General features: G+C 32.7%; 2 protein-coding genes across 2 annotated transcripts; one reads left to right on the forward strand and one right to left on the reverse strand.

Moving 5' to 3' along the window:
- Window positions 1-2165: 2165 nt before the first annotated feature.
- On the reverse strand, window positions 2166-6044 carry LOC102616461 (3'-5' exonuclease). The gene is made up of 6 exons (XM_006492474.4): window positions 5735-6044; window positions 4932-5114; window positions 4096-4226; window positions 3842-4003; window positions 2573-2683; window positions 2166-2471 (listed from the first exon to the last, which is right to left on the reverse strand). Exons 1-6 carry the CDS (start codon window positions 5973-5975, stop codon window positions 2385-2387), a joined length of 915 nt encoding a protein of 304 aa, XP_006492537.2. The 5' UTR covers window positions 5976-6044; the 3' UTR covers window positions 2166-2384.
- Window positions 6045-13478: 7434 nt separating this feature from the next.
- Window positions 13479-14519, forward strand: LOC127899885 (protein FAR1-RELATED SEQUENCE 5-like). The gene has a single exon (XM_052434028.1). It carries the CDS (start codon window positions 13479-13481, stop codon window positions 14517-14519), a length of 1041 nt encoding a protein of 346 aa, XP_052289988.1.
- Window positions 14520-23799: the final 9280 nt, after the last annotated feature.

Here is a 23799-nt window from a genome sequence, read left to right on the forward strand (position 1 = left end):
ACACCCCTAAGATTTGGAAAAATTATCACAAAAAATCCAAGTTTTCGATAAGAAACACCAAAATTTCCTTTTAACCATAATACCTTTTGATTCTATAAACTCAAAAAAAAAAAAAAAACAATTGACCTCAAAATTTAAAATAATTTTATAATTAAAAATAGTTTTATATTTTACAATCTATTGTACCTATTTTATTATATTAAAGTAATTTTTAATAATAAATAGAAACATTATATTAAAATAAATAAATTAAAATTAAAATTATTTTGAATATTATGTAAAAATAATTTTAATATTATTAATAGGAAGATATTTTTTTAATTGTAAAATCCATTTAACCCAAAGATTTATTTAAATTTTTATAATAAATACAAATATATTTTTAAAATAAATATAGTAATTTAAAATTTTAATATTATTTTAAATGTAAAAATAATTTAATATTATTAGTCTACTTGATAGATTATATATATATATATATATTAAATTTTTATTAATTGAAAAACTTTAAACTCAATTTTTAAATTACTATATTCAAAGGGTATTTTGGTGAAAAGGAGGTTTTCATGTTCCTTTATGAAAATTTTAGGAGACTTTGTTACTCTTTTCCCAAATCTAGGGAGTGTATGTGTTGTTTTCCCCTTTTCTTTTGTTCCTATTACTAATATGATGTTAGTGAAAATTGTGAATGTGAATTATGATTCTGTTTGGTATTGAGGTACTGTTAAGCTACAGTTGCTATGAAAAAAATTATAAATATAAAATAAAAATTAATAATATGTAGTAAATATAATTTTTAAGTAATAGTTTTGACAAAATTAATATAGATACAATAGATTTTTCATCATACAAGTATAAAATCAAATCAACTTAATTTTCAAGTTCAGTAGTTAGTGTTTACTAAATACTTTAATACTATAACTTTTACGATACAACTATTCAATTTTAATCCCAAACAATACCTATATTTACATATAAAAATACGTTTTTTTTTGTAATTAAGCTTGTTAATCTTGCTAAGACCATCGAGATTACTTGATATCATAAGAACTTATATCAATCAATAGAATGATGAAAGCACATAATCAATTGATTATTAATTATTATTATTTTATTTTATTTTATTTTATTTTTTTTTGTTCTTTCGCATGGTAAACGAACAAAATATATCATTTTCAATGTGCTGATTATCTAATAACATGTGTGAAGGCACATGCTTTTGATGGACTTTCGGTCAATTAGAGCAGGCAAATTCTGGGGTTTATGGACCACGAATGATAAGGACATTGCACTTGCTATCAATGAATTTCTTTTTTTGAAAATTAATTAGGACTATAATGCCATCAAATATGACATTATTTGGTCACCCATCTCCATTTGCCCCTAGTTCTGACGATGATGATAAGGTACTGTTTAGTATTGAAATTAAGCAACTTGAACTTAAAATTATAGTACTAAATTATTTGGTAAACACTAAAGTTATGTTTAAAATTGAGATTGAACAGCTGTACCTAATACTAAAATGTTTGTTAAACACTAACTGCTATAACTTTTATATGATAAAAAACCTATAGTATTTTTATTATTTTTATCAAAATTATTATTTATAATTATATTTACTACATATTATTAATTTTTATTTAATAATTACAACTTTTCTCATCGCATATATAACTTTAAACTATAACACATTAATACTAAACATGATACTAAATACCGTGGCTTAGAAAATTATGTTAATTAATCCACCACTAGTATAATGAAAATCTATAATATCTTTTTTTTGTCTAAATCATTATTTAAAAATCATATTGTTATATACTACTAACTTTTAATTCATAGTTACAATTTTTATTTTATTCTATTCACAGCATCTTAATACAAAACAAAACCTAAGAAGAAGAATTCTTTGAGCATATTGTATAGAGATTTTGTTATCCAGGTCTTTGAATCTTCATGCCATTGTAAATTTTTCATGTTTATTAAATAGATCCTTAATCTCCTAATATTTCTGTCCACTATCAGCTAGAACCATTATAACATTTTTCATGAATAAATTCATAGAAATTATTGAACCATTTTGATTTTGGAGGATGGTTATTCATCCTCCCTTTGTCCTATTTTGACTCTCGAGTTGTAACTAGAGAACCATACAAATTACGACGGAGTAAAAAATGTTGGAACCAAATCAATATTAAAATGGAGCAAAACCTAGAATCGAAAAAAGAAAGTGTATAAATTACATCTACATCTCACACGCTAAATAAATCATCATACAGTTACCTGCATCTAAGGCTTCCGTTAAACATGCTCAATCCTATGGCAAATAATGGGGGAAGACCACCAAAATTTAATTTTATGACCGTATGAATTAAACTTCTTTTTTAGCAATTGTGCAAGTCTAATCTGGAACATCTTTGATTTCCCTGGTCAGTAGCATCTTTAACTGGCTCTGGTAGGCTCTTTAACACCTGTATAAGCAGTTCAAAGTAATTGTTGTACATACTTAGCTAAGTTGTATATACAAGCCTTCCCAAGCTTAAGACAATAAGACGCGGTAAACACTGATTACCTGATAAAGATGCCAGGAAGCAAAAGCATCTGTTGCGGCATACAGTAGCTGGTCCTTTGATAAAACATCTGCTTCCCAATTTCCCAGTCTGATTCTATTGGGCTTCTTAAGCTTCAAAGTTTGAGAAAATTAATTAAGATTCCCCATCTAATGTGCTCACCTTTAACACAGAGGATACTACAACTATAATCAAAACAATGTACCCGAAACAGCTAGACAAAATTAGTAATTTGTCTTTTCAGTTGAGTGCCAGAAATCTTAATGTCTGTTAGATTTTAAAATCCTATAATGCCCAGAACATTTCTCCACTGAGTACTGCTTATTAGGATCATGAGCGATGATAAAAGAAAGAAAAGGGGATGAAAAGAACAAATAAATGGAATGATAAATATTATACGCAGCTAAAAAAGTGGCCATGTGGTACTATATATTGATCATCCTCCCACTGATGTAAATATGGGTATTTCACACATTCCACCAGTTTCATACACATCATGAGCAACTGATTACAGTTAAGTACCTTGTAGTTAGATTAGATAAACCAGTCTAAAACTTATAAGTAGGAGATTCTTTTTCCACTCCTTTGAATTTCTTGTACAGTGACTATAAAATTCATAAGGCTGATTATGTATGTGTAATCAACTTCTGAATAGCTTAAAAGCAAAAACATAAATTCTCAAATGTCCATGTCAGAACATTAATTTGCTCCCATACACACATAAAACCCTCTAGTGGCCAACCTTTTGAGGAAATTACAGTCGGATAATGCAAGAATAACTTACCCAACACTAGGAGGCAAGCTAACAAAATCTCTTCTAGTACAAGGACCTATATTTTACAACTATTAAAATCTTTGGCATAAAAGCAACAAAGTTTCGGTGTTGACGCTGGCAATGAAATCTAGGTTGATGAGGTACGAGACTTGAATATACTACTGATTAAAGTAGGTGAGAAGAGAATACTGAAGCAGACATGGCTGCTGCAACAGAAACTTTTCAGATGGACCTGGTTCAATAACTAATCTTCTTTTTTTTTTTTGGGAGGGGGGGGGGGGGTCTAAAAGGAGTTCAAAAACTGATCTAGATTGCCAAAACAAAGGAAACTATATGCAGTTAGGAGCTAGGAACGTGAGATAGCAAAATAACAATTCGTCTATATTTAGAGAAATGCACAAGATAATGCAGTTGCAGAAAGGCATCATTTTACAGATTCAGGACTGCCCTTCTGGGAATTTCCATAAAGTTTTATCCAGCAGACTAGGATAGATACCTCCTTGCAAACAAGCATCTCGGTCAGTGATGCAAGACCCCATTTTTGACTATCTCCGCCAATCTTATGTTTTGCTAGATAGGAAAGATCCTCACAAGCTTTGACAGATACATTATAGTCTCTGTAAACTTTACCAGCATCACTGCCTATCCCAACTCCAACCTGTACAGGCATCAATCATTGTGATCAACTAATATGCAATCTAGGAATTTCTGTACTAAATGGTTGAATTTTCTGTATGAGATATTACAAACTTTTAAAATTGTGGAATCTTCAAGCAGCAGTTGCAGGCTCGGAGGGATTCCTGAATGAATAATTTGCATGACATAACAATGGTTGCTGTCTCTGCATATCTGCATAACTGCAGCTTTTCTTGGTAAAACACCTGCATCAATTCTCGGAACATGATTATAAACATCCAAAAGAAATAAACTAATACAAAAAAGAAACCCTCATCTCTAATTAAAGTGGATCTAACATATAGTTTGGTTTTCGTATGTCTCAGAATTATTTTGATTGAAAATGTTGGGAGTTCACAATTCCGCTTTACAATGGACTAACTTTCAAGGAAGTATATAAGTCAACACAAATTCAGCAAGTTCTTTTTCCCCAGTTGCACAATTAGTGGGGATTCCCAAATGTAAAACTAAATGAAAAATATAAAGTAGGACCAACACCAAGCAATGGTTGCTTTTACTTTCTTCAATATACCTGCAGTATCAAACTCCTTGTTTAATCCCTTAACACTCACCCACGCAGAAAACAGAAAATTAGTAAATTGTGACAATAAAATATCCTTAATTAAAGAAAACTTATGTTACAAGTAGTTGATTAGTTAGCTTTACAGCTACCCAGCACAAAGAGCAAATAGATGAATATTCGCATCTTCTGCTTCAAAAGCAAATTCAAGGCATTGGTTTTAATTCATAACCAACAATACAGCCTCAACAGACCACTCAAGAAAGAAAATCCACTACATGCTTCAATCTCTACACACATTAATATTCAAAGGTCAGCATTCCAAGTTGTAAAAGTGAAAATTCAATGACATGGGCAGATCAACTTGCAGAATTTAAAAAAACCGAATTACCTTTTCTGAAAGTGGGCTTCCACTCAATGTCAAATCCAACAACGACCTGACCTGCTTCACTTTTATTAGCTTCAAGAATCCGTCGAAGCTCTATTGCGGCCATCTCTACCTCTGTTGAAGTTCTGCTATACAAAATTTGACCTCCAAACCTCATTGCAGGGTATTTCAACCTCATGTTAGCTCCTAGATTGAATAAAATAAATATCACAACATTATAACACCGTACCTTTTTCCAGCTTCAACTGGTAATAAAATGCAAAACAATATATTTAGGCTACATTTAGGACTTTTTCCGGCAGCTATCGCTTTTAAACCATAGCCGTAAATGGTTGGGTAAATTTGATAAGGTGATTTTACATCACAATTGTTTGATGAAAAATCTACATGATTCTTATCATTTTTTTTCAAAATTATTAACTTTATAAGTCATATTTATCATTATTATCAACTTTATTTAGATACTTCCATTTTATGATAGCTGTAACTTCTAAGCCACAACACCAAACAGAGCCTTAGATAAATTTAGATCAATCTCACATTGTTAAACCAAATCCATAATGCAAACTACAAACCAGAAAAAAAAATTATATATAAAAAAAGAACAATTATGGTGATCATAATAGACCACAAAAAAATGCAATTGCAAGATTGTCTAAAGCTTAATTCCATAAAAGAAACGCACAGTAACAATTACTGTCAATTAACCCCACATTAACATTATTCAAAATAAAGAAACAAAAAACCAACTAATAAGTAAGCAAAGCGAAAACCAGAGTGAGCAAAAGTGAGGAAATAGATGGGACCTTGGCAATGTGATAGAGAAAACGAAGGTGAAGAAGGCGAAGCAACAAGTGAAGAGGGCAACCGGCGGGAAGTTATGGACATGGGGCGATGGGTATGATTGTTATGAACAGGAGGTCTTAATTGTCTTTTCCTTGTGATTGACAGTTCATATGCGGCTTCTATTGCTTCAACGATTTCGAGTTCCTGTTCCGTGATGGGCTCATCGTCGTCCCCTTCTGTTTCTACCGACTTCTTTTCCATTTTGGGTTTAAGTTGGAGGGAGTGCGAAATTTCAAAGACAAAATTTGGATGCTTTTCTAAATCTAAACCCAAACCATTTTCGAAAATTATTATCGTAAGTTCATATTATTTTGAAAAATTAAAATAAAGATAAAATTTAAAGATTTAGTCAATTAAATCCACCTCTATTTATTTTTTTTAACGATATATATTTTTTATATTTAGGAAAAAGCACATCTACACTATAAAGTTTGGAGAAATGGTCATGTAAATTCTTAAATTTTAAATAAAAGATACCAAAACATCTTTTTTTTTTTTATTACAATACTCTTTTACTCTATTAACTCAAAAAATTGACTCCAATGTCTTATAATAAATAGAAATATAATATTGAAATAAATGTAATAATATATACATTTTAAAATAATTTTAATATAAAAATATTTTAATATTTTACAATCTTATATTATATTAAAAAAAATTATAATATATGGGAACATAATATTAAAATAAATATACAGAAATTTAAATTATTTTAATATCATAGAAAATAATTTTAATATGATTAATACATGAGATATGTTTTATTAATTGTAAATTCTATTTAACGCAAATATTTATTTTATTTTTTTATAAAAAATACAAATTTATTATTAAAATAAATATAATAATTTATATTTTAAAAATCATTTTATTATTAAAAATTATACTAATATTATTTGTTACTAAACAAATTAAACTATTTAAATTATATTTTTATTTATTAAAAAAATTTAAAGTCAATTTTTTTAGTTACTATCTATAAACAATATTATACTCAAAAGAGGATTTTAATAGTCCTTATTAAAAATATGATGATTTTACATGACTATCTTCCTAAACCTCGTGCTTGTAAGTATTATTTTCTCTTATATTTAACCGTTGAGATTATTTTGACATGAATTTAATATTAACTATTTTATCACCATAAGATAGAAGTACTAAATACCCAAGTATTTACTTGAACTTTATTATTTTTTATACTAAATTTAATGTTTCTAAATGATGTATAAGTACTACTTTATTAGTACAGTTATTAATATTCAACCAAACTAACAAAATGTAATTATGACATGCGTCCTATTGAAATTACTTATTTTCTATTAAACATATTGTATTATAAATGTAAAACTACAAGCCTGAACCATTAGTTATAATAAAACTATAAGGTAGTGTTTTTTTTTTTGGTTTAAAATCTAAATATGATTGAATTTAGCTAAAGTTTAAAGAGGTTTGAATATAAATGTCTAAATAACATGCTTTTTTTTTCAATTACTAAATGTAAATGGTATCTTGTTTGTTTTTTTTTATAAATCACACATTTGAAATTTGATATTTGACATGCTTGTCCTTGTAAGTATTATGCACTTTTGTTATAAATTTTAATGACATGTTTGATTTGAAGAAATGAAAAGAAAAGAGAGAAGAGAAAAAAGAAATAAGTAGAGAATTGATTAATTTCATATCAAATCAAACAATAAAATTGAGATTGACATATTTTTTCCTCATTTTCTCTCTCTCTCTCTCCTTTTCATTTCTCTCCTTTCCTCTCATTCCTTTCAACCAAACATGAGGTAAGAGTTAAATACATGGACATTACACTTACAATCAAACATATATAGAACTAAGTAGTAATTGACATTAAAAAAAAAAGAAAGAAGGAAAAGAAGGAAATTATCTCTTAATCAATTCAAGAATATCAAAGTGCAAATAGCTAATATAAATTTTTGATAATATCTCATTATCACCTTAAGTTTCAGTTTTACATTAACTATCAACATTTTTGTTAACTTAGAAAATCTAGAAGAAAAGACTATTCTACCCTAAAGTCTCCCAAAACATCATTTTACCTTCTTAAATGAATTTAAAGGCAAAATAGACTTTTAGATTTTTTAACAATGGTTAATAGAGTTAACATAAAAGTAGCTAGTTGATATAAAACCAAAACTTGGGGTAGTTCTCAATAATATTATAATCTCATAGTAGTTACTTGCACTTTCAATATTCTTAAGATGATTGAGAGATAATTTTCTTTAAAAAAATATGATTATATTACTCCAAATGCAAAAGTTAATCAAAAATGTATTCACTTACGTATGCGTGAATTATCATGTCAGTGATTGTATTAAATTTATAAAACTAGCATATATGACTATTTGTACTTATAGAGTGGATCACTTGTTCTTTTAACTTGTGATGGTGACTTATTTTAATAGTTATGTTGATTTTGACGATCTATATATCACGTAGATCCAAAAACGAATTCGGCCTAAACTTTCAGGGCATGTCCAACCAAAGATTTTTCCCACCCAATAGTAAAATCCTGCAAATAAAGCAAAAAAGGGTCTTATATAAAGTACGTAATGGAAATGTGCAACCACATGATAATGTCATGTAGAGCAATGTTTAACACAAAATTTGTCGGGACTTTAAAAAGGGGAGAAAGAATGTGTTTTGATGATTATACTGTATGTTATATTTTAATGGCTAATTCTCAAAGAACTTAATCAATACATAAGGCTTTAATTGGTTAAGTTCAAAATGGATCAAAAAACAGAGAAGAGATCGACAAGAACAAAGAATTTAAGAAACAACACCGTGTACAAGATTCTAATTTGAAGGAAAAATTAACAAGTTTTTATTACTTAAATATATTACAAACATATCAAGCTTTTAGAGGACATTATAAGGATCACTCTGAATCAAGAATTGGTTATTTTGATTAAGAAACAAATGAGAAAAAACCTCACATCTCAAGTGTTGTGTATCAACCTTTTTATTTTGAAAATTTTCCAGAAACAGCCTAACAAATTTGGGTTTGGCTACAGTGCCGTTGGGTTTGTACCCGGCACCATGCCGGGCTCTCAAAAAGAGAGCCAGGCTGTCTTTGGCTGCCAAATACTTGGTGCAGCCGATTAACAAACCGGTTGCACCATATTTTTTTTAAAAAATATATATTAAAAATATAATATAAAATGAAAAATTAAATAAAATGTCAAAAATAATTTTTTATAATATAATTAATAGAAAAAGATAAACAAATTAAATAATATAATAGAAACCTTATAATACTATATAATATAATTAAAAAATAAAGAAATTGAAAATGAAAAAAAATAGTATTGCAGATTTAACGTCAGTTGTTGCATCTCTGACGTCTCGATTGCATGTTTGACGTAAGATGTTGCATGTGTTGAATAAAGCCAAAATAAAGAATATTTCAGAATATTCTCGTTCGTTTCATGTTTGACGTCGAAGCTGCAAACTTTACGTGATAAGTTGCATATTTATCTTGAAGTGTTGCAAATTTCATGTTTAACGTCAGTTGTTGCATATTCGACGATCAGATTTCATGTTTGACGTAAGATGTTGCATGTGTTGAATAAAGCCAAAATAAAAAATATTCTGGAATATTCTCGTCTGTTTCATGTTTGACGTCGAAGTTGCGAGCTTTACGTTATAAATTGCATATTTCGCGTGAAGTCTTGTAAGTTTAATGTTTAACGTCAGTTGTTGCATATTCGACGGTTGGATTTCATGTTTGACGTACGATGTTGCATGTGTTGAATAAAGCCAAAATAAATAATATTTCAGAATATTCTCGTATGTTTCATGTTTGACGTTGAAGTTGCGAACTTAACATTATAAATTGCATATTTTGCGTGAAGTGTTGTAAGTTTCATGTTTAACGTTAGTTGTTGCATGTCCGACATACCGGTTGCATGTTTTACGTTAGAAGTTGCATGTCTTCAATAAAGCCAAAATAAAGAATATTCTTGAATATTCTCGCCCGTTTCATGTTTGACGTCCATGTTGCGAACTTTACGTGATAAGTCGTATATTTCACGTGAACTGTTGCAAGTTTCATGTTTAACGTCAGTTGTTGCATGTCCGGCGTAACAGTTGCATGTTTTACTTTAGAGGTTGCATGTCTTGAATAAAGCCAAAATAAAGAATATTCTCAAATATTCTCGCCCGTTTCATGTTTGACGTCCATGTTGCGAACTTTACGTGATAAGTTATATATTTCACATGAAGTGTTGTAAGTTTCATGTTTAACGTCAGTTGTTGCATGTCCGATATAACAGTTGCATGTTTTACGTTAGAGGTTGCATGTGTTGAATAAAGCCAAAATAAAGAATATTCTCGAATATTCTCGCCCGTTTCATGTTTGACATCCATGTTGTGAACTTTACGTGATAAGTCGTATATTTCACGTGAAGTGTTGAAAGTTTCATGTTTAACGTTAGTTGTTGCATGTCCGACATAATGGTTGCATGTTTTACGTTGGAGATTGCATGTCTTGAATAAAGCCAAAATAAAGAATATTCTCGAATATTCTCGCCCGTTTCATGTTTGATGTCCATGTTGCGAACTTTACGTGTTAAGTCGTATATTTCACGTGAAGTGTTGCAAGTTTCATGTTTAACATCAGTTGTTGCATATTCGACGTAACGGTTGCATGTTTTACGTTAGTCTTGAATAAAGCCAAAATAAAGAATATTCTCAAATATTCCGCCCGTTTCATGTTTGACGTCCATGTTGCGAACTTTACGTGATAAATTGCATATTTAACGTGAAGTGTTGCAAGTTTCATGTTTAACTTTAGTTGTTGCATGTCTGACGGTAGGATTTCATGTTTGATGTACGTTGTTACATGTTTTGGATAAAGCCAAAATTCTCGATTATTCTTGGCCGTTTCATGTTTGACGTCCATGTTGCCAACTTTACGTGATAAGTTGTATATTCCACGTGAAGTGTTACAATGAATTATGTTTTTAAAATACAGTTTGACCTCAAAATTGTATGAAACTATGTTATGACCCAAAACGTTATAAAAATTTTTATATAGGTCCAATTTCAGAATTTCTAATTATTACTTTATTAAAGCCAAAACTTTCTGAAATTAAGATATGATCCAAAATATCATAAATTATAGAATGACCGAAAACATTTAAATATTTTCAAATATGTCCAAATTCAAAACAATAATTTATCCATGAAATATCAAACAATAAAAACAAATCCATATCATTCAAAACAAATACATAATCCAAAATCATAATAAAATGTAGGTGTGTCCAAATACAAGCATAAGAGACTACTGAGGTGGTGAGGATGGTGGTGATGGAGGTAGATACGGATATGGAATGCCAAAGTGCTCAAAGATGAGGTGCTGTCCATGAATAAGCTACTGCTGCTGGTGGTGAAACTCAGTCTGCCGCACAGAGAGTGTCCTCATCTCATCCATAAGCTGCTGAAGAGTAACTTCTTTAGAAGTAGGAGGCTCGGGATGTGGTAAAGCAGATGCAGGAGCTGAGGGAGACACTGAAGGTGCTTGACCTCTACACTGACCCCGAAATAAAAGTGAAAAATCAGGTAGCTGATGGGCTGGAACCACAACATTAAGTGGCTGATCATCACTTGGAGCAATGAAGGTGAACTTATTATCAGCGACTTTCACCCAAGTGCCATTACGACACTCAAAACCTAAAGAACTAACAGCCTCATCCCCAATGCTCTTAGATGGCCTACATGATGGTTCTTCGATAGGGATGCTAAAGTATTTGAGGATTCGTGTGATGAAATGACCATACGGAAGGGAACGAGTAATCAACTTAGGTATACTAAGCATGTTTCAGACAATGGTGTATCCTAAGTCGACTGGACGATGTCTAAGAATACAATCAATCAAGACAACATCCATATGAGAAACCTCATCCAAATGGCCTGATCTAGGAAGCACAATACTCTGAATAAAACGAAGTAATATCCGAGTTTGAAGACAAAGACATCGGGTGCGAAAATGGATAGTACAATCGTCATCCAAAAGGTTAATACAACGACATATATTCTTAACAGTATCAATATGAAAATAGTCATCAATATCAGGAGGTTTCCTAGGTGAAAATATTTCTAGACCATCATCGGAAGTTCCTAGGATAGAGTTCAACTCTGAATCATCAAACTCAATCGAAACTCCTCCAACTGTGGTGATTACTCGATTCTCTTTCTCCGTGGAACAATCCATATTCGAGTAAAACACTTTCACCAAGTTGGGATATACATTTTCCTAAAAAACAATTGCATTAAGCCAACCAACATCTTCCAACAATTGCAATAAAGTTTTATTGCTAATACTAAGATTATTCAACCAATCCGGTAAAACAAAAAAGGTTTGGAGGACCTCAAAGTCATGAACTGTTGGTGAAATCGTTTGGCTAGATGTTTGTGGTTCTGAAAGTGTGTGGCCTCAAAGTTGGCTTGATTGGATGTGCCCCATGCTTGTCGTGATCGGTTGGTATGTTGAACCGGTTCTTTGCCTTTTCTTCGAACTGGCTGTGAGCTTGACATGGTGAGTTTGATTAATTTGAAGTGAAATAAATCAATGAGAAGGGAGATAATAAGGATGTAAAAAGATTTTGAGAAGCAATTTCGATAAAAAACGGCTTCAGAGGGAGAAATCTAGAGAGAGAAGTTTCAGCTTAAACCCTAGAATCGATTTCGGATCTATTGATTTTGAGGTTGAAAAAGGGTTTGAAGGATGATTTTGGATACAAGAATGGATGGGAAACAAGTTTCATGGATCCATTTGCAAAAAAAAACATGTGAAAATAATGGATTTTGGAGAGAAAACGAGAGAGGAATAATCGGTTATAGAGAGAGAAAGCTATCCGGTTTACTGAAAGATAAAAGAGGAGATGAATAGTTTATATACTCGCGATTTCGAATTTCCAAAAATCCCTAACCGGCTAACCGGTTGTTGGCTGTGACCTAGCCACGCGAATCTGAATTTTCAGAAATTTCTAACTGGCTAACTGGTTGTTAGTAGTGACCTAGCCACGCGAATCCGGATTTATGGAAATTCCTAACCGGCGTACCGGTTTTGGCAGTGACCTAGCCACGCGAATCTGAATTTTCGGTTTGCATAATCGGTTATCCTGTTGTGGACAACAAGCTTGTCCCTCGAATCCGGATAACTGGATTTCACAACCGGTAATCCGGTTTCGTCTAGAAAGCCCTTTTAATTCGGTTATTAACATGTCCCTCGAATCCAGATAATCAGATTTCATAACCGATTATCCGATTGTTAACAGCAAGCATGTCCCTCGTATTCGGTCAGTTAGTTTTCATAACCGGTTAGCCGAGTGGTTGGTTAGGTTTGCAATAAATATGATGAAAACAAAACTCACCTTCCCTCCATTAATGAGGGATTATCCTGAGGCTCATGTACAAGACTTATTCATAAAAAAACACAGTCACTCCAAAACATAGTCTCAAATGCTATGTTCTAAAATCTCGTTGAACATCTCTGGTGCCTAGTTTTCAACTTTTCATAAGTCAAGTTTCTCTTCAACAAAGGTATGTGCTGTAATTTAAGTAGTAGATTTGTGCTCGCATAGATGGTTTCATATTTATTATTATATTAAATTATTAAGATAAAAAGGTGTGAATTATGTTATTTTGGTTGAACATGGGTTAAATATGAGTAGCCCACATAGTTCCAGCAACATAGGAATATCCATTGCTCCAAAGGTTGGTTTACAGGCATCGGACATACTTGGCAGTCATTTCGACTCAGTAGAGGATGCACAACTATGGTATAACAATTATGCCCGAATGATTGGTTTAGGTGTTAGGAAAGATGATATGCGTCGCAGAAAAAAGTCTGGACGAATCACAATTCGACGTTGGGTTTGTCATTTCAAAGGGGTAAGAGATGAAAGACAATCTGAAAACTGCAGAAGGGTGCGAGAACCACAGCCTCTAAAACGAACCGGGTGTCGGGCATCATTTCGAGTGAATTACGATGAATCAGTTGGTAAATACATCGCCAAAGAATTCAGGCCTGAGCACAACCATCATTTGGCTTCTAATAATGAAGTTCACCTTATTCATTCACATCAAAAGGTTACTGATGCAGAACTTACGCAAGCAAAGGCATTAAGGCATGTTGGTGTGAAGACTTGCCAATTCATGGATTACATGGCTGATCAGGTAGAGGGGCCTCAAAACTTAAGGTTCACACGCAAAGACATGCAAAACACGCTAGATGCTTCCACTCGTGCCGAGGTTGGAGATTCTGACTCAGACACAACTATAGCATACTTTGCGGCAAAATTTGAACATGACCCTGGGCTTTGCTTTGAGTACACACTAGATGATGAAAATAGACTACAAAATTTGTTTTGGGCTGATTGTGTAGCTCGTTATGACTATCAGTGTTTTGGTGATGTGCTGGCATTCGATGCAACGTATAAGACTAATGCATATCATAAACCCCTCGTAACACTTGTCGAAATAAACTATTACTTCAGAACAACGGTTTTCGGTTTTGCTTTGCTCGCAGAAGAGACAATTGACTCATACGCGTGGCTGCTGCAAACTTTCCTATCCACTATGGGCAATCGAAAGCCCGTGTCTGTAATTACTGATGGTGACAAGGCAATGTGGAAGGCAATAAAGACAGTGTTTACTGGGTGCATCCATCGTCTTTGTTGTTGGCATCTCGAGCGCAATGCGTAGGCTAATTTGAAGAACGAAGACTTTACAAGAAAATTTCGTGATTTGATGTTGACACCTATAACGGTAGTTGAATTTGAAACCCAATGGTCAGAGGTAGTGGTTGAATTCGCACTTGAACAACATGCATGGGTACAGAAAATGTATTCAAAGCGGTGCAACTGGGCGGAAGCTTATCTTAGAGGAACATTCTTTGCTGGTATGCGAAGCACTCAACGATGTGAAAGTATGAATGCATATCTTAGCCGATTTGTCTAACATAAACTAAAATTGTATGAGTTTGTGCGACAAATCGATCGTGCTCTCCGTAATATTCGTACCACAAAAACATTCGATGAGTTCAAAACCAAATACAGTACTCCTGTCTTAAGAACGCACTTACAGAGTCTGCAGAAACATGCTGCACAATTGTTCTCGTTAAAAGTTTTTTCAAAGGTTAGAGATGAGATGCTGTGAGAAGGAGCGGTCATCGAAGTAAAAACTGTCAAAGCTGTCGATGCTGCTTTGTACACAGTGACTGAATTTGGGACACCAACAACATGTTGGAATGTCATCCACAATCTACAAGAAAACCACATACAATGTTCTTGTCAAATGATGGAGTCCATTGTGCTTCCTTGTAGGCATATGTTTCATGTCTTGAAAGTAGAACAAATTGCAAAGATTCCTGATAATATGGTTCTTCGTAGATGGACAAAAAAAGCCAAGGAGCACAATACTTGCAGGACCACAAAACCAGAAGTTGACACCGATGTTTCAGAGGTGGCTAGATTTAGGTTGTGTTTACTTGCTGGAGTGGGAGTGAGGAGTGTGGATTCCTCCCACTCCAGCGTTTACTTGCTTAAAATGGCCACGGATTGGGAATCCCACTCCGTGGGCCCCACTCATTTTTGGAGTGGGGAGTGGGAGTGGGACTCCCATTGGGGGAGGTGGGAGTGGGAATCCACTCCCACCTCTCCCCTTTTTATCCTTTCATTTTTAATTTAATTTAATTTAATTTAATATTTTATAATTAATAAAATAAAATAAATAATATTTATTTGAATAATAATATTATATTTAACTAAATAATAATTTACATTGATTCTAAGTTAAAATTATTTTAAAATAATATTATTATATTAATAGAGAATTAATAAATATAATATTATTATATTTATTTTAAAAATAATAATACTATATTTATTTAATATTAATATTAATAAATAGTTTATTCTAAGAAAATATTAATTTTGTCCTAAATAATATTATATTATTATTTTATATAATAATAAATTTAATATAATTATATTAAATAAAATAAAATAAGGTTTCATTTTATATTAAAATTAATAATTTATTGTTCATAATTAAGAATATTAATAATTATAATAAATTTACAAATATAATAAAATAAATATTATTCATTAAATATATTTTTATTAGTTCTGTAATTAAAAACTAAAATTCTTTAAATAAGGATAAAATTGTAATTTGAAATTATTTACTCCCAATCCAAGACAAAGTAAACTCATAAATTGGATTCTGATCTCTATTCCATGCTTCCATTCTAGTGTAAGTAAACACCCTACTCCCACTCCCACTCCACACTCCTAATCCAAGGATTCCCACTCCTCAGGATTCCAAAAAGTAAACGCAGTATTAGTGCATTGTCTGCAGCTTGCAATAAAATGTACTACAATGCAGCAAAAAATGTTGAAGCCTATGAATATGCATTGGTAGAAATCAATCCGCTAACATTAACTTATGAACAACAATTTGAACGAGACGATCTCTCAAATAAAAAATTACGAATGGGAACAAAACTTCGTAATCCTGTAGTTGTAAAGACCAAGGGCGCTATAATCTAAAGGAAAATGTGTAGCAAAAAGCTCTAGAAAGTGTGGAAAATGTCGTCAGGTTGGGTATACAGCACGAACTTGTCCTATTTAAGGGAATGATAGCACCCAACTAAGGTATGTCCCAAGTTCTTTATCATGTGTTTAATTATTTCATTGTTGGATATTTCATTGCAAATAACTTTCGTGGTATTGATTTTAGTGTCGATGGAAACTGTTTTGCCGTATTCGATTCATCAAGCACCCAGAATCCTGGAGCCTTTGCTGGTGTCAATCCAACATTGTTAGGTCATGCAAGCAACCAATTTTCTAATATTTTTTATTGGTGGCCTCATTAAGCAGTGCCATTAAAATGAGTCAATATGTATTACCATTTGAATTCCACTATCATGTACCAACATGACAACTAGTTTAATATCAAATGATGAGATGTGAACACTGTTAACATACATATGTTCATTATAGTTAAATAATGTCTCGGCCGAGAATACATAACCATGTCATAAATTTAAAGATAATTCTCCATTAAAATTGATTTTACAACCATCGTAAGTAAGAAGTCAAAAAAAGTCACGGTATGACCTCCCAACACGTTTCAAACAACTTATAACAAAAAATAGTATGCAATCACTTGCATAATCATTCCGTAGTATGGTTCGATATCTAAGCGCGCGTTCTCGTGTTAACTTTCTTCTTCTTACGAATGTTGCCGTTTTATTGGTGAAATGGCTTTTGCACTTGAGAGGGTATAGGGTTCACCATTACAGCATGAATCGAAAACTGTGCGTTGCTTAGTTCCAGCAATTTATCTCGATTTTGATTCAATGCAGAATTAATTAGTTGAATGGCTAGCCTACCCCGTGTATCCTCAGATGTGTACTTGTCAATTTGAAAGGAAACTAATATTACTTTCATATAATTAATAGGTTTTATATAATTATGAAGTTAACAAAATTTTGAGTTCAACCATTAAACAAGTTTGGTATAGTCATACCAAAGTTGACGATTTCTTCGGAATAAATTCTGGGTTGTCCATATAGTTTATCACATAAACCCCACAGTCATATCCATTCCTTTGCTTTGGAACTCCAATGCCCCGGTTGATTGGAAAGTCTTGAAACTTCACGTGTTGCATATTGCTTGGAAATTGGGGCTGTAGAATCCAATCCAAGGAATGTAGTTGTCGGCAATGTCGAAAACCAGACAATATTATGGATATGAATATAACACAATATACATAACTGATAATGTTAAATAGATCACAAAAAAAAAGAACATGATTAAGATATAATGCGCATGGCTTGATTGTGTCGTCTTCTATTACTACGGGGATCTGGAAGAGGATCCCATGTTTCTGCACTTGTATTTTTGACATTCACGATCAGTAGGTACCAATGAGATGATTCATCATTTATTGGCACATAAATCTGATATTTCAATTGTCAATGTCATACACCAAGCACACTAATATAAATTGAAATAAGTTAAAGGTTAAGAAAGTAACCTTTTGACACCTATGCACCTGTTGCATAAAATTCTTTCCACATCTAGATGCTCTTGCAAAACAATCCACCTCATCTCTGACCATTAGAACTGCTTGCTACACATAATAAAGACAACGTTGCATAAGGAAGTTGTCAATAAAGAAGCCAAAACACAATGCAACAAGTACCGGCGAGACTCACAGAATATCTTGTTGGTAAATACCAATTCATTGGCACATCTTTCTCCACCACCTGCTGAATGAGGGTGAGGTGATGCGCTTTCATAGAAATCACCTAAAAGTGATCATATTGATTCAGATATATAATAACATATAATAAACGACAAACATATATTGTGACATCACCAAATGTTGAAACCTAATACCTTACCATATAGATAAGCCCCAGGCAAAAGAGTCAATAAAGAATGCCGATTAAGAATTTCGCTGTAACTAAAAACAATGATTTCACTAAAGACAAAACACGGTAATTTTTTAGTCGTATAGCATAACAACTATATACATAAAACTAATTTCAGTCTTCTGAATTTTACCTTTCGTCAGCCTCTTTGTTAAAAGCATATTGAATAAGGTTCAATTTTTCCAGCGTAACTGGATCATTGACTTGAAACGGACCAGCTTTATACTTGGGATTTGCTCCCCTGGACACTTGATCGTACGGTGAAAGTTGATATCGACCTGGCTTACGATTCCTACTTGGTCGCGTTGGCAGGACACTGACACTAGTAGATGTTTGAGGTTTTTGCTTAAGTTGAACTGGTTCGTCTATATCCTTTATAAAAAATAAATTTATTTGTAAGTTACTTCATAAGTGAGTTATCATCGAAATAATTTTAAGAAAATGACGTTATAAAACTGTACCTCATCTCAGAGATTAGGTGGTGGAATAGGGACAAAGTGGGTATGATCTTTACGAAATTCACCGATTTCTTCTCTTGTCCCCATCCAGCCCATTATTTTATCGAGGCTCAAGTTCAATCTGCGATCCACAGAGTCCTCGTCGCTATCCATTACCATTTTGTTTTTTCCATCAGTGGTTGGCTCGGTTTTTCTGACTAGACATGTTGGTTCTACTATTTTCAAGCTCGGAGATGGCGGGCATGGATAAGATGGTTGTTTTGATGGTGCACCAACTGGAGACTTTGATCTCAATTCCTCCAAAGTCTTCTCAACCATTTCCATTCTCACATTGAACGAATCCATTTTGTGTTCAATTCTGTGGACACACTGTGTTAGTACCCTAAAAGCTTCCTCTATATTAACAGTGCTCGGCCCAGCATCTTCGGTTTGTTCAAAATGAGGGAAATTTCTTTCGAGCTGCAGAAAATTTGATTCACGCATTGGAACCTAAAATAAATATGCACAACAATCATACATAATGACAATCAAAATATATTCAATTAACCGTAAACAAAATTAAATACATGTGTGAACAAGACAAAAAATAAAACAAACCTCAGTACTTGTCATGTCTCCAAACTTTTTCCGCCAATTCAATAAGCGCCGAATCTTTTCCTTGGTCTATACAATAACAGGGCAAACTGTTCTGTCCATGGAACACCGATCATACAAAACAGCACTAAAGTAGAACAACTGTTTATTCAAAAAATAATTACTACATCATTTTATTTTCGTATTTGGTAAATTAATTATGGCATCTAAGATTTCTTAAATATACCTCTAAAAACACAACACAACCACTAACTGACTTCACTTGATGATTTTATACTTCGCTATGCCCTCCCACAGAAAGTTGAAACACCATGTAGTCCAATTCTTTTTCCTAATTAACTGCACATCTTTTAAGGAATGCAGATACATCGGATTGATGTAGCTGGCACTTGTGGGACACAATACAGTTCCTAGAAGAAACAAACAAAACATGATCTTAAAGTCGTCATCACTATGAAATGCAAGTTATACAACCCAAGAGGGGGGTGAATTGGAGTTTTAAAAATAATGTAATATAATTCGCACAACAATTTAATCTATTGCCTTAATCAAATAAAAAAAAATAAATTCAATCAAGCAATTTATTAAAAGAGTAAGGGAAGAGAAAACAAACACAAGGATTTTTACGTGGTTCGGCTATCCCCGCCTACGTCCATGCCTCCAAGCTCACCCGGCTTGAGGATTTCACTATCCAAGCCTCCCAAGGCTTCAAATGTTTACAGTTGACTTCCAAGGTGTCAATGGACCTTTACAACAAGAGATTATATCCCCAATCTCTTCACCCCAAGTGTTTCCCACACTTGTACACTCACAATTTGATGAGAAATAAAACTTACAACAAAAACGCTCTTCAATCAATGATGATTTGCATTTTGGAAGCTCAATATATGTTGTATGATCTTATATTTGCGTGCACTTTTTTTTATTAGAATTAAGTTTGAGTTGAGTTTTTATAGTGAAAGCTCGAAAACTAGCCGTTATAGGCAAATTCCAGCGCCCAAGCGGCTAGTCGCTTGTTTATCCAGCTCACCACTCAGGAACAGTGATATTACCGTTATTTTTGAATTTTGCTACAGTAATACTGTTCACTTAAATTATACTTTGGTCTAAAACTTTTTATAATTATATTATGGCCCAAAACGTCAGAAAACTTTTCAAATAAGTCCAATTTCAGAATTACTTAAGAATAGTTATCTTTCCAAAACTTTCTAAAATTATGATATGGCCCCAAAGATTTTATTGTTTCGCACAAAGGTCCTCTTCAACATAATACTCATATTTTTCAAAGTTCTCAAAATCTTTCACTTTAGTCCAAAATATTCATAAATTATAGTATGGCCCAAAACATTTCAAATGTTTATAAAAACGTCCAACTTCGAAATTTAATGATAATACTTATTAAAATCAAAGATTTCAAAACTTAGCATTTAAGTCCAAATTACTCAATTCCACAAAATATTTTACTTTATAAAAATAAAACATTTTAGCTTATGAAAAGAATTTAATTAAATTAATCTCTTGAGCTTCTCAAATGCTAAATCATGCATCAATTAAATCATACCGGCTTTACAAGAATTCATGGCACTAATTTGTTCGTTGAGCTCTAAACTATATTCTTGATGTCGCCGTTGTCCGTTGAGTGTCTTCAATCTTGATTTCACTTGATTCACTTGCATAAATATTATCCTTAAAAAACTAGTGAAAATGTGAAATACAATATTTATTAAATCACTCAATACATATGTTTGTTATCATCAAAATTATATTATGTATAGCCCTTTAAGCTAACACACTACTCTTATTAGCTATCAATCTTTCACTAACTGCGGCTATTTCAATTCTTCTTCCACCCGTTCTATACTTGGCACGCAGTTCAATTATATCACCCGCTTCTTCTCGGATGTATACTAGTTCCCCTCTATCTTTGATCCCCATTACGATGTTGAAGGTTGTAGGGTTTAAACAAAACTCTCTCCCTTGCAAAACTATACAGTGCCTCTTTGTATCACATTGTTGGACAAGTGTTTCATAGAAGTCTTGTCTTAGGCGACCACATCGTAATTCTAGCATGCTTCCGAAGCCAATTTCTCTAATTGCAGCTTGTTGGTCGGCCGACAGTGTGGAAATGACCTTAGTGAATGCACTGACACAACAACGAGATAAATTACATTGGCTATGCTTATCCCCAATTTTTTGTTCTTCATCTGTTTTTTCAATACTCCTTTCACCAACATTTGAACTTGGGTCCTCATGCATCGTACCAAATCGGCACTTTTCCTCATTCATTAATTTCTTCCATTTTTCAACAATTGTCGCCCTACAAACTTTTTTGATCCCTTCTTGCCTGACCTTTTCTGCTTCATGCTTACTGTACACAACATTTTAGTTCAACTAATTACGTCAACAAAATAAATAGTTATAATAAGAACTTTATTCAAAGCAATAATTTTATACTTACAAAAAGTGTATCCAAGCTCTCTGACCAGGTCCTCCCCTTCTGCCTTCTGTGGACTCCATTTTATAACTGTATGCTATATTTTAAATCCTGAAATAGACCACACATAAATGTAGTATCAAGGCCGGACCCAGAAAAATGGGTAAGTTCTTGGCAAATTATTGAGCGCTCATCTTTAGTATTCCTTCTAAAGAGTGTAGAGCTCAAAACAAGCAAACAACACCTAAAACCAAACAAGAAAAATTTAGGGTACCTATAGAAAAATAACACTTAAAAACCAAACCTCAAAAAATCAACAACAAAATAGAAAAAAATTAAAAAATGGAAGGGTTACGCTTTTGACTATGAAGGATCTAAGAAATTAGTGTTTACTTTAAAAGAACCACCCAACAGTTCATGTTTATTGAGGAACAATTCCATAAGGATCTCCACTTAAACTACAGCCAGAAGTAGCAACTTTGAGGTCAAAGGTTACTTCCCAGATAAAGACTGCATCATTGTTGATCCCAGTGGCAACATTGTAGCTCAGGTATACAATCAACTCCATGATCTAAAAGCTGTAGACATTGCTTTATTTTTATTCATTTAAGCAAAAGTATGCTAAAGCTGCAGTGTTCGTTTTGCTTTTGATCACTTAGTGATGATTCCGTTTAAATATGACAGATTGGAGTGAAAAAAGAAATAGAAGACTTAATGGAAAGCAAGGATCTATATCACATAGTGGTGAAACCGAGGATAGATCAGGCCTTTATTGCTGGAGTCATTGCCACCCTCGACTACATTTATGGCGAATCTACTAGGTGTTGATCAATCAGAAATTTTACCAACTAATGCCATTGAAACTATGCAAAATCATGGGAACATTGCATCCCCTTCTAAATATCTTTCTTCAATTTCATGCTTGAATTACAGTACATCAATCATATCAGGATTGAGGGTTTTCTTGCCAATTTCATGCTTCCAAGCCATTAATCATCTCTTCAACATCAATTTTTCATCATCTAAATATCTTTTTTCACTCTAAATTACCAAACTTCTAATTGTTTCAAATCTCTAATTATTTCACACAAAGTTTACAGTACATCACAAAAACCACAAAGGTCCAAATTACCTCCTCACCTTGCCGTTAACTCACAAAATGAAAAGGAAATAAAGGAACTTGTGTTCATCTTCAACACCTTAGGATGACAGCGACTGCTTCATGGATTCCACTTGTTATTTGCTTTGAACGAGATGGTGCCTTCGATCTTGCGTGATTACTAAACAAATAGAAGAGAGAAATTTGTGATTTCATAGAGAGGTGTGACAGATTGGGAATGGCCTGGGTGAAACCCTCAAAAAGCAAAATTTTGTTTTGCAAGCTTTGGGAACCGGTTTAACAAGTTAACAATTTTTTTCTCTTTTTTATTTCTTTTCAATCTCAGCCGTTGGATTCATTTTACTTGAATCCAACGACTGTGTTTACATGCCGGCACGATGCCGGGCCTCAATGCCCGGCATTGTTGCTTTAGCCAACAACTTTAATAACTTTTGGCCACGTCAGCAACATTTTACAAAAAACAAACCCTCAACTGAAGTTGATCTGTAAAATGGCCCAGCAACTTTCCCTCAATTATATTTTGGTCCCAAAATCAAATTACAAGTCCTCACATTGTACTTGATGAAGTTCTTATGAGATCTATGATTGATGATTCAATGTTGTTTTTTTTTTTTTTTAACTTTATTGACAAATTATTGAATGTGCATTATTTGTTTGCTTAGTTTAAATGATATCAAAAGTGGGAGAAATATGTGTACTTTTTTTTTGAAAAGAAATATGTGAACTTTGGATATTGAGGTGTATGGGATTATTTAAGTTGAATTAAAATGTCACATTAGATCTCTGATGAGCTTAATTATATTGATTTCTAAAATGTGATTATTGATTATGGACTAGTGCTAAAAATACTTTTTAATGATGTCCAAATGGGGAGAGAAAGAATGTATTTTGATATGATAAAGTGCTTATGTGTTTGATAAGATGAGATCTTTTTC

This window comes from Citrus sinensis, chromosome 9 (genome assembly GCF_022201045.2).
Source record: "Citrus sinensis cultivar Valencia sweet orange chromosome 9, DVS_A1.0, whole genome shotgun sequence".
Classification (NCBI taxonomy): Eukaryota; Viridiplantae; Streptophyta; class Magnoliopsida; order Sapindales; family Rutaceae; genus Citrus; species Citrus sinensis.